The sequence below is a fragment of the Protopterus annectens genome, chromosome 12.part0 (genome assembly GCF_019279795.1).
Source record: "Protopterus annectens isolate FY-2018-M chromosome 12.part0, PAN1.0, whole genome shotgun sequence".
NCBI classification, from domain to species: domain Eukaryota; kingdom Metazoa; phylum Chordata; order Ceratodontiformes; family Protopteridae; genus Protopterus; species Protopterus annectens.
This window is the reverse complement of record NC_056746.1, coordinates 1,194,712,586-1,194,725,341: the sequence shown is the minus strand read 5'-3', so window position 1 is coordinate 1,194,725,341 and position 12,756 is coordinate 1,194,712,586. Positions and strand designations below refer to the sequence as shown.

Sequence of the window (12,756 nt, the reverse complement as noted above, 5' to 3'; positions counted from 1 at the left end):
TCACCTCTTGAATAAACACTGCTAGTCATTTCATGTAGCCACACAAAAAGCAGGCATAAATTTTAACCCAGTACAAATGGACAGTCGAAACATGCCATGTGTAGTAAAGACATGACTGGGTTTTTGATCATAACCAAATTGTTTTGTTTAAGAAAAGGATACAAGAAATTTCACTCACCGAGCTTCACTTTCCATGTCAGTTTTTTTTAATCCAGTTCCAAAACATATAACAATTGTCAAACTTTTACATTTTTTCTTCACAGACCATCTTAGGCATAACGTGTGGAGTTAATTGCCTGTACATCATACAGAAGGTGTGCAGGAATCTTAGTTAATTGTCTGTACATCTTACAGAAGGTGTACAGAAGGTGTGCAGGAATCTTAGTTACGTGTTTGTACATCATACAGAAGGTGTTCAGGAATCTTAGTTAAGGGGATGTACATCATACAGAAGGTGTGCAGGAATCTTAGTTAAGGGGATGTACATCATACAGAAGGTGTGCAGGAATCTTAGTTAAGGGGATGTACATCATACAGAAGGTGTGCAGGAATCTTAGTTACGTGTCTGTATATCATACAGAAGGTGTGCAGGAATCTTAATTGTCTGTACATCATACAGAAGGTGTGCAGGAATCTTAGTTAAGGGGATGTACATCATACAGAAGGTGTGCAGGAATCTTAATTGTCTGTACATTATACAGAAGGTGTGCAGGAATCTTAGTTAAGTGCCTGTACATCATACAAAAGGTGTGCAGGAATCTTAATTGTCTGTACATCATACAGAAGGTGTACAGGAATCTTCATTAAGGGGATATACATCATACATAAGGTGTGCAGGAATCTTAATTGTCTGTATATCATACAGAAGGTGTGCAGGAATCTTAGTTACGTGTCTGTATATCATACAGAAGGTGTGCAGGAATCTTAATTGCCTGTATATCATACAGAAGGTGTGCAGGAATCTTAGTTAATTGTCTGTACATCTTACAGAAGGTGTACAGAAAGTGTGCAGGAATCTTAGTTACATGTCTGTAGATCATACAGAAGGTGTGCAGGAATCTTAGTTAAGGGGATGTACATCATACAGAAGATGTGCAGGAATCTGAGTTAAGGGGATATACATCATACAGAAGGTGTGCAGGAATCTTAGTTACGTGTCTGTACATCATACAGAAGGTGTGCAGGAATCTTAGTTACGTGTCTGTATATCATACAGAAGGTGTGCAGGAATCTGAGTTAAGTGTCTGTGCATCATACAGAAGGTGTGCCTGCATCTTGGTTAAGTGTCTGTACATCATACAGAAGGTGTACAGAAGGTATGCAAGAATCTTAGTTAAGGGGCTGTACATCATACAAAAGGTGTGCAGGAATCTTCGTTAAGGGGATATACATCATACAGAAGGTGTGCAGGAATCTTAGTTAAGGGGCTCTACATCATGCAGAAGGTGTGCAGAAATCTTAGTTAAGGGGCTCTGCATCATACAGAAGTAAGGTTGCCACCCATCCCAATATCAGAGTGACACTCACGGGTTGAGTTGCCTCATCACGTTGTCTGCTATGCAAAGTACTGGGACTTGAAAAGTCCCGCTTTTCAGTCATACTGAATTGCCATGGGAAAGCCTCAATTACTTCCAGCTTTTCCATGGCAATTCAGTTATGTCACCAACCTGAACCTGCAGGCAGAGCTACTCCCTGTTAGGTCTGGGTGCTTTAAATTGTGCAGCAATTGGCTGCAATTCATGAAGGGGGTGGGGATTAGAGCAGGAAGAGCCCTGCAAAGACTGTGGCTGTAGAGTGGTTTGTTTTTAGCACTTTTACAGTCGCTAAAGAAAAAGACCACTTTTTTTCCTAACAGCCGAGCCAGCCATCCTTTCATCCAGCCAGCCATCCATCCTTTAATCCATCCGTCTGTCCATCCATCCATCCATCCATCCATCCATCCATCCATCCATCCATCCATCCATCCATCCATCCATCCATCCATCCAGTCATCCAGCCATTCATCCAGCCATTCATTCATCCATCCAGCCAGTCATTCAGCCATCCATTCATTCATTCATCCATCCATCCAGCCATCCATCCATCCATCTAGGCATTAATCCATCCATACAACAAATTCATTCATCCAACTGCTACTACCACCAACCGCTAGCCACTCCAGTAGCCAACCAGCAAGCTTTCCATTCCAGCATCCAGCCAGCCAGCTGTTGTACCCATAACAGCATCTTCATCACCACTCCTGTGGTGATGTCATGGTAAGTCGATGCTTTGTTTCATTATTTCAAATGTTTGTTGTGGTGTCTTTTAAGTATAGTGATGCCATGGTAGAGGGTACAGCCAGTGTTATGTTGGCCCCACCCCCATGTCCCACTTTGGCCCACTTAAAAGGTGGTAACCCTATATAGAAGGTGTGCAAGAATCTTGGTTAAGTGGCTGTAGGTTCATAGGTGTTTATAAGGCTAATGACCACAAGGGGCCTTTTTAAGCTTAGTCAGCATCCCAAATATCTGACAAGTTCTGATACCCTTGATAAGTGTAAACAAGGGCTTGGGAGATGGAACATTTACAAGCAGAGACCAGGGAGATGAACCATTTACAAGCTACCTGGCTTCATTACAGACATAGGTGCCAAACTGGGGATGAATTTCCTGTTCCCAATCCAGTTGTCCAAGTTACACTTGAATTGGGTTAAGGAGGACCTGTGCTTCACATGGATGGGAAGCCAGTTACAGAGAAGGGGTAGTCTCTGAAATACATACCTGTCTCTCCAGTAGGTCCTATTTATATAACAGGAAAGGTTTAAGTCTTTAACATGGATAATAATTATGGTGCTGTTTGTTTTGTGGATATCCAGGAGGTCCATCAGGGTGGGGTGTGACAATGCCTTGTATGCCATGCATAGATCTCCACTCAACAGTCTGCAAGAGACATAATACAGGGTAGAGCCTTGAAGCCACCTGCATAAGACATGTTTATGCCCTGTATTCTTTTAGTGAGGAACTTCTGTGGACTTTCAATTGTTGGATATGCCTGGTTAGGTGCATACCAAAGGGGTCATTGCACTCACTGACAGGTCTAATGAATGCTGAATACATTGGAAAAATGACTTCCTTGTACCTAGATTGCATATCTTTGTTTATAAGTTGCACAACATGGAAACATTTCCTCACTACTGTAGACACATGATGATCAAAGGCTAGATTACTGTCTATGTGTGTCCCCAAGTCCCTAACTGCTGGGTCAACTCTTAGCGGTGTGTTGTCAATATGGTAGTTACCAGGGGTGGATGACTTCCCAAAGGATACTATTTCTTGGCATTTCATTTTAGTCCATGGCTCTGACAACAGTTATTTGTCAGTGTCAGCCCTTCCTGGAGAACTTTGTGTCGGTGTGGGATTCTATGACCACTCCTAATTTGCAGTAATCTGAAAATGTAGTTAGCCAGAGGCCATTAACATTGGCCTTGACTTTAGATAAATAAATGCCAAAAAGAAGTGTTCCCATGACCGATGCCTGAGGGACTCCACTTGTAACTGGCCTCTTTGTAGAGGTGGACTTCCCAAATTTTAACTTCATGTGTCCTGTCTGTGAACCAGCTGGCTATCCATGGGGTGACATAAGGATTATACTTAACTTCTTGAGTTTGTCAACAATGCTTTATTGGGGTATTATGTTAAATGCCTTGGCCAGGTAGGTGGTGTGAACCATTTTGCTCTCATCTGTTGCCTTGGTGATATTCTCAAAGAAGTCCACCAGGCTGAGTAGGCATGACTTGCCCTTGATAAAACAAAATTTTGTTGGGTCCACTGTCTGGATGTTTCCTATGTTATTATTGATAATTTCCAACATAATTCTTTCCATGGCTTTGCATATAAGACTAGTGAGATTTGCGTGTCTATAGTTTATGTTGTTGCCATAAAGGAGGCATGCAGGAATCTACTATTAATAGTTCCAGTCTCGAGTTGTGATTGTTTCTGTTCTGAATGAAAATATGTGAACAGAATTGAAAAAGAAATCTGCAGCCATTTCCTGTAGTAGCAAACCCCTTCACACCACGTATATTGCACCCCCTCCAATAATTATTCTTCACCTAAAGTCACTACAACTTGTGAATGAATGTAACTGGCACCTTGACCCAAATGTTTGGAATTAGAGTTACTTTTCTTTTATTTTGCTCTTGGATGTTTGAATTGCCACAGGCAGGCTTAAAGCATTTTTGTGAAAGGCAAATGAAATGGTGGTGGTGGGGTATTATTCATATTTTAACACAGCTGGCTGTCTTGACAACGGCAGTGGAAAAGTAAAGTACAGGTGACAGACTTACAGTCTTTTGATCTCCCAGTCCTGGGCAGATGAAAATGCATGCAGTGCAACTGCATGTATTCATGCACATGTACACAGATGCATCTCTGTTGGGGGGTAAATAGGGATTTGTTAAAGGTAGATCATGCCTGCTAAACATGGTTGACTTATTAGTGAAAGTCACAAATGCCCTAGATGAGGAAAAGACAGGGCATACCATTATCTTGACCTAGCCAAGGCATTTGGCACAATCCCCCACTCAGGTATTATAGAGAAACTTTCAAAATTGAGAATTAACCCCTAAATTACTAGATAGGTAGCCAATTGGCTCAACAGCAGGACACTCTCTGTCAGCAAAAGACCTGTCACCATTGGCATACCACAGGGGTCTGTGCTGGGCCTCTTACTGTTGAGAATTTATTTCTCAGAAGTCCAGGAAAACTCGGATGGCCTGTGGCTGACCAAGTTCACTGATGATTACAAATTGGGAGCAATATTTGAGTTCCCCAACTATTTTAATATACAGCAGACAGGGTTAACAAAGACAAATGATTGGTGCAAAAGCCACGGATTAAAGCTAAATGCAAAAAAATGCATTATTATTTTCTTTGGAAAAGTTGACATCCCTGCTAATTACATTATAGATAGCACCCCCCCCCCCAAGTGTAGACCCAGTGGTATGTGATCTGAGTACTCAGGTTGATAGCAACCTGACCTTTGACCACCGTGTATTCACAGTAGTAAGGAAATCCTTCTATGTGGCACATCTTATAAGTAAAGGCATCACATATGTTATAATTCCATTATACTCAGCCCTCATCAGACGAATAACTGAGTACAGTGCTCTCTTTTGCATGTACCTTACCAGACACCGGCAACAATTGGAGAAACCACAGAGGTTTCTCACCAAGAAATTACAGGGTACACAAAACAAGTCTTATGCAGAAATACTGAAAGCCCGTCACTGTATTCTATCTCCTACAGGTTTCTAAGGGAGTGACCTGTGCCTGGCTTACAGGGTAGTCTCTATCACAGCCCTGATGGAAATGCTACACATTCATAAATCAAACTGCATGAGCGTTACTCACTCCAGGGATCTTAACCTAACCTCTGACATGAACAGGTCATGCTGCAAGGATAGATACATCTCTCCAAATAAAGCTCCTCATTAGCACTCTTCAAGAAGAATCTTGATGATTGGATGGGAAATAGGAAATTCACCCCGAGGTTCACCTCTGTGGCTCTGCTCGACAGAGGCACAGGAAAATAATTTTCTTGGGTGGCAAAAGCCAGGGTACCTTTTTTGGCTAGGCTTATATAGGTCCTAGGGCCAATACCCTAGTACCTACCTATGAACCTAAGAACCAGAGGCTGCCACTTCCCTGGAGCAAGCTTCCAAATCACGTGAAACATAGCACCTCTCTGACCCTCTTCAAACTCACCCTGGATCAATGGATGGGTGAATGCAAATTCACTCCTGGTGTGGTGCCCATGTACCTCCTCAACAGAGGAAACCATTATTAATGACCATAGACTCTCACCTTTGAGAACTTCACTCACCTAACCACCGACAACTGGGGCAATGGAATAAATATGGCTAGACTTGTAAGGGCTCTAAGGCCATTAGCCTAGTAACCTTCTATGAACCTATGAAAATGTGTCTTACACCTGGAGCATAAAATATACATTGGGCAGACATTAGAAAACATTACTTCATATGCAGGATGAAAGAGAATTCAGTTGGATGAGCTTGGATCTGCAATAACAGTCTGTTTAAAAAAATGACTGATTAAGAGTTTTTGTTTTTCTCTAAGTTTACTGCTTACTTCATCTGTTGAAACATATATATATATATATATATATATATATATATATATATATATATATATAGATCTACTTCAGTAAACCGAAAGTTCACTTACCCGACTTTCAGTTAGCCGAGACAAAAAGGCCGACACCGCAAAACACCGACATCCAGGAACACTGACTTCTCACTACAGGTAATTAACCATGTGGCCACCCTATTGAACTTTGCCCATTACCCCCGCGATAGTATGATCTCGGAGTTAGTATATTTCGTTGGGGGGTGTGGGGGCAAAGCTCCACACATGGGTGGGTTTACTTTCCTTCGGTTTTACTATTTTTTCAGGATGGCCAAGCGGTTACTTACCTGGAGTGGGAAGTCGATGTTCCGGGATGATGGTGTTCTGTAGTTGTCAGCCTTTTCTTCTTGGCCAACTGAAAGTCGGGTAAGTAAACTTTCGGTCTACTGAAGTAGACCCATGTAGATATATATGTATATATATATATATATATATATATATATATATATATATATATTTTTTTTTTTTAAATGTGCAGTAACATGGGTTAGCACTTGCAGCAACCTGTGAGAGCTCCAGTGCTGCACTGTAGGTCCTGAGTAATAACATCTGCTACAAAGTATAACCAACGTTTTATGTGCTACTGCTTAGCAGCTCAGCACAGCAAGATTAGAACTTTACCATTTACTTGTAACTTTTCTGTGTTATGCAGAAATGAGCATATTATTGTTATATTACCCATCATTGCACAGTGCTGGTTTTGAAGATTTCCAGTCTTCAGCCTTGTGTATTGCTGAATGAGAAGTATTTAGACACAAATTTAGGCAGATATTTATTTTTCATTGATATAGTTTTGATTAGCTTGTGCACTGTGTTTCTTATCCTTTGGAGTTCTCACCTCTCTCTCCCGCTCATTTTTTGATAGCAGCTGCTTCAGGATCTGTGAACGCTGCTCCATCACTAATGTCTTCTCATAGGTGTAAGCTGAAATATCGCTGTCATGCTATATAAGCAAAAGAAATAAAAGAGGTAACTCTGATAAGTGAAAGCAAACAATAACAAAAAACAGAATAATTCCTCTGAATGCTAAGTTAACAATCATCTTGCCAGAAGTTCTATCACCTTCTGATATCTTTATTACAGTTAGAACATCATGGCCATTAATTAAATGATATGAAGTTTAAGGAAAGGAATCGAAAATTACAAAAAAAAAAAAAAAAAAAGAGTATCTGACAGTGATTCATCAGTGCAGAATAAGTTACATTTATAGCTTCAAGATATACAAAAAGAGATTCCAGATGTCTTTCCATGTACTTGGACCACAGAGAACAGAAATGTCTTAATCATTTGTCACTCAATCTCGTACTGTTGGAGTGATCAGGCATCGTCTGCAGTGTTAAAGCTGCACAGATGTAAAGTGGTGACCAGTACAAACAGTGGGTATTGGACATGCCTGCCTTCTTAGAACCAGAGTTTTCCATTCACAATCAGCATCAGAATAGGAGTCAAAGGATTGCATATAAAATCTCTAGTACCACATGTAATATCACAGTTATTCTGAAGCATTGTTTTGTCACATTCTGTTCCTGCTATTATTTGTATTTCATGTTTTGTATGTTAATTAGCATCTCTCTTTCTTAAAAACATCAGTTGCTTGCCTGAAGAATCTAAAATATATATCAGCTATCATCATACCAGGATATAGTGACACTGTATTTCCAGATATTCCGTGTGCCTGTAGTGATCTCTTTGTTAATGCCTTTTGACATATGTGACACACACACACGCGCGTGCACACACACACACACACACACACACACACACACACACACACACACACACACACACACACACACACACGCACACACACACCTGTTCACTAGCAGTTAGGGCAGCTCGGATATACTTGCACTAACATTCCATGATTTGCATATAGTACAAAACATTACATGTGCAACTTAAAGTTCCTAATTACATTTATATAGAATGGTTTGCAGTAGTTCCAAATAAAAATACTACTTAAATTATCTGTCAAAGGCCAAAGCCACCCCTCCAACAAATGCTGAACTGGTGATCTTTTTCAGAGATTTGGTAGTGACCCTGAATTTCTTGGGTCTACATGAATTAGGCAGTTTAAAATCTTTTCATATTGGTTCATAATTTGCATGCAAAAACAGCTACAGGTTTTTGAGAACTGTAGTATTTTTCCAAATTCTACAACTTCACATCCAATCTTCTGATTGGTATTTGAGATTACCTTTTGTGCTTACTATGACCTGTTTCATTTATCTAGATCTCTGGCTTAAACGTTTAAATGTCTGAATTCCTAGATATATTTCATAATATGTTCTTACTATAGCACTGTTGTAAAATGATTTACTCTACTACTGAGAATTAGTCTAAATGATCATGCGTGTGACCTGTTTGAAACTTGCTGTTTATATCATAAGTGCATGGAAATGTCATTTTACTTATTTAAAGCCCTCATTAGATTATCAGGAAAGTATAAGCAGAGGAAAAACTCCGATATGCAGCTGAGCACACAACAAAACACATGCAAAGGACAAAAATGATGCCACACTCTTACACAATACAGAAACTCACAACTTCATACAGAACTCATGTAACAGTATAGTAATAGGTGGATATACAGACAACATGAGCAATGTTATCATGGAAGTAATAAATGATGACATAGGTAACCTCTAAACACTAGCTCCATCTTAGTTTGTATTCATTAAGGGCAGGTCATGCTTACTCAATCTGGTAGATGTTTCTGAAAAGGTCACCAAAGCAATGGATGAAGGTAAAATGGTACACACTGCATGTCTTGACCTTGCCAAAGCTTTTGACATAAGCCCTCACTCAAGCATTATCAGTGGTGTGGTAATGCAACAACATTTGCGGTAACGGCTAAAGTTTTAAATTGCCAAAATGCTTACGGTAGCTTTGCACAGTGTGCACGTGTGAATACTGAAGCTCGAGATTTTTACTTCAACAGTTTAATTTCTACTTGGAAAAAGTTTAGTTTCAAGTGCTGGGCTCGGCCTGCAATAGTCACAGTTCATGCAGCTGAGAAATCCCGTGCGTTCATGAGGAAAGCAAGAGCTGATTTATCCAAGTGATGAGAAACAGCAACCAGAAAATTACTACTTGATGTGGAAAAAATTATAAGTAGATGACTGATTAATTTATCACAGGAAGCTTCTCAACTCCATATGTATTGCATCTGCTTTTCAAAGTACGTTTTGCTGTTAAACTATTTAAATTGTTTGCTAGCTTACCCAGTCTGTAAGTGCAGTATGTTAAAATTCTGTCCAGTAGAATTAATACGGAGCCATCAAAAAGGACTGCGTGTATTTTTGCAAGGGGATGATTTATAACACTTGCAGCTAGGTGCTGCTTAAAACTGCAGTTTGATACTGGATCCAATATCCGAGTTTGCAAATTAATGTACGTCATCCTGTTGGTTTCTAATATATTTTTCTATCTAAACTTTTGATATGGATATCCTTTGGTTTGGGAATCAGGGAATGTGTGCTGGGCTACATTTGTTGTGAATTTTGTGACATTGCCTCTATGATTATAGGATTACGTTGTATAACGGTCATCTTTTCCTTTTTGGACTAACCATGCAGGTCGTTTCAGGCATTGTGTATTTCTACTATTTATCAAAGGGGATAATTTATAAATCATACAAGTGGCCTTCTTCAATTTGATGTTTATTACAACTAATTTGTTATATTTGATTGTTCTTTACAGATGTTTTTTAGGTCACCCTTTTATATCGCTGACTATTTTTCATTTCAAGTAAGGACACTTTTTGGACAATTGTTTTCCATATTGTTTATCATTCTATGGGGAATGAATGTGGCTCACAATACCTTGTGTTTATTGTGTATTTAACATTATTCAGGAATGTCATACTTAAGATTTATTCCATAGTGGCCCACATTATCAATACCCCGGGGGGGGGGGGTAGGCCTCCCCTTGTAAAAGGTCAGACCAAGTGAATACATTTTTTTTTTTTTTGTTTGGTTGGGTCTGATTAATGTGATTTTGCTATTCGTACATTCATGCACATTTTGTAATTGTTACTTAAAGGAGCATGACTGCAGTGGTGGTGCTGCGGTAGTGTTGTCGCCTCACAGTAAGATGTTGTCCTGTTCGATTCTCAGCTAGAGCATCTTCTGTGTGGAGACATGCGTGAATGGGCGTACCTTCGTTGAAGGTTGTGCATCAGAGCCGGCAACTCGGCATGTAAAAATCTACTGCCAATCATTAGCAGACTGGAGTTCCGCTGTGGCGACCTCTAACTGGGAAAAAGCCGAAAGACACAACAACAACTTAAAGGAGCATTGTTGTAGTTTTTCAAGGCAATGACTTCATACATCTATTTTTCACTATTGTCAACAATATTGACAACAATATCTATTTACTAGTGAGTCTATGTTATATTGAGATTACAATAGTTGTTGCCTTTTTGATTTTGATTTGTGTGACTAGGACTATCTGTGCTATATATCTCATTCTTTTTTAATTTTTATAATCATTGTTTGCGTTAAATTGTTCTTAACATCTAGGGATAGTAATAGGCAGGCCTATTTCTTGGTTCCATCTTGATGGTGAGTTGGGGCATGGGTTTTTGAGTTATACAGTTGGGCCAGACATTTTGTTATTATATTGTAGTTTACATTAGGTGTCCCTATCATATTTTTGATTAGCACATACTCCTCTTTATTTATTTTTGTTTATATATAATCTAAATAGGGGACATATAGGTGGTGATTACTTGGGACCAATACGGATCTTATCACTATATTGTACAGTCTATCGGCTGATAGAAACTGATTTTCATGCTTTTTTATGTAATGTGGTATTAATATTACAATTTTTGGTTGCACTGTAATTATTGTGTATATAATAACTTGGTTATTACCCACCTACTCCACCTACCTGCTTAATCTCACATCCTAATCCAAAGCAACCATGCCACTAGGTAATACTGTTGTAATCCTCACCTGCACTATTCTAGCCTACATTACATCCTACCAAACAGCTACAGTCACAACCCCCAACCATTTCCACTGCACTCTCACATCAACTCCCCTCAAACACCCACTGCATAATTTCATTACCACAACCACACACTACCTTTTCCCATACAACTACTCAATTAACAAACCCCCACCACATTTGAACACAAAATTTCCATAAAATGCAACAATTTTTTTACTGCATATATAAAACATATTCTCAACACTCTCTCTAAACTTGCTCTCAGTGGAGATGTGCACCCCAACCCTGGCCCCACAATCACCAATATCTACACAAACCTCCTTTTAACCAACTCCCCCATCACCCAAATCACAAGCAACAAAAACTCAAATGACCTCCTCATTATGTCTCTTAACATCAGAAGCATCTGTAATAAAATCCAAGACCTCCATGCCTACATAAGCCTCTACTCCCCTGACATCCTTATCTGAACTGAATCGTAGCTCAAACCTCACATCAAAAGTGAGGAGATACTCCCACCTGGATACAATATCCTCTGTAAGGGCAGACTATCAAGAAAAGGAGGAGGTGTGGCACTGTTGTACAAACACCACCTCAATATCCATACTCTCACCAAATCAGCTCCCCAGTTTGACAAGGAAGAAATACTTTATACCACCCTCAAATTAAACCCTAAAAAATCAGTCAACATTATAGGGTGCTACTTCCCACCAGGCCAAAATATACCTCCCCTTGAAAACTTACTAGACTGGGCCAATCTCTCCCTACCCCAAGAAACTATCATCCTTGGGGACTTTAACATCAATTGGCTATCCTGCATTAGCAACAACCCAGCCCTACACCTAAATCTCCATGGTTTCTCTCAGCTAATACAACCCCTCCCAATAGGATCAATAAAAATCCCAATAACCACACCATTCTTGACTGGGTCTTAGTTAACAAAATCCCTCACACCTACCTAGAAGGCTGTTTACCTGACTCCCTCAGTGAACATTCCTTAACCTTCCTATTAAAAAATCACATTAATGATTGCAAACCCATTACCCACAGACTTATTCGCAACAAAGCATATTTTAACCCCAATCCTTCATCGCCTCCCTTCAGAATGTAAACTCGTCACCTCTAAAGTACCTCAACCTAAACGAAGCAGTCCATTTCTTTAACAGTACCTTCCTCAACATCCTTAACTCCCATGCCCCCTTGGGAAACACCAGAATCAGAACTAAGACCTCCCCCTGGCTACAAAAACCCACCAGGGGCCTTATGAAAATCAGGGATAAAACATGGGAATGCTGGCCCCTAACTAAAATCCCCTCAGATAGGCAACTTTTCCTTAAACTACGTAACAAGGTCAAAAAGCAAGTAAAAGCAGACAAAGCCCTTTTCTATCAGATGTCCCTAAACTCCTCCCAAAACAACCCCAAGCAATTCTGGTCCACAATTAATTCTATACTCTGCCCAGGAAAAGTAAGCACCCCCCTACTTACCACCCCTCTCACCACCAGTAGCATTGCTGATTCCTTCAATAAACACTTCACAGAATCCATGCTATCCCTAACAATAAAACACTTCCCTACACTAATTCCCCCCTCACCCAACCCAAAACTACCCT

General features: G+C 39.9%; 1 protein-coding gene across 1 annotated transcript in view; it reads right to left on the bottom strand.

Moving 5' to 3' along the window:
• Positions 1 to 12,756, bottom strand: part of SLC12A5 (solute carrier family 12 member 5) — a 1,753,644-nt gene that overhangs the window by 89,020 nt on the left and 1,651,868 nt on the right. The window contains exon 21 of the mRNA XM_044090243.1: positions 7,024 to 7,128. Within this exon, the coding sequence (XP_043946178.1) occupies positions 7,024 to 7,128 (105 nt within the window). The remainder of the gene's footprint in view (positions 1 to 7,023; positions 7,129 to 12,756) is intronic.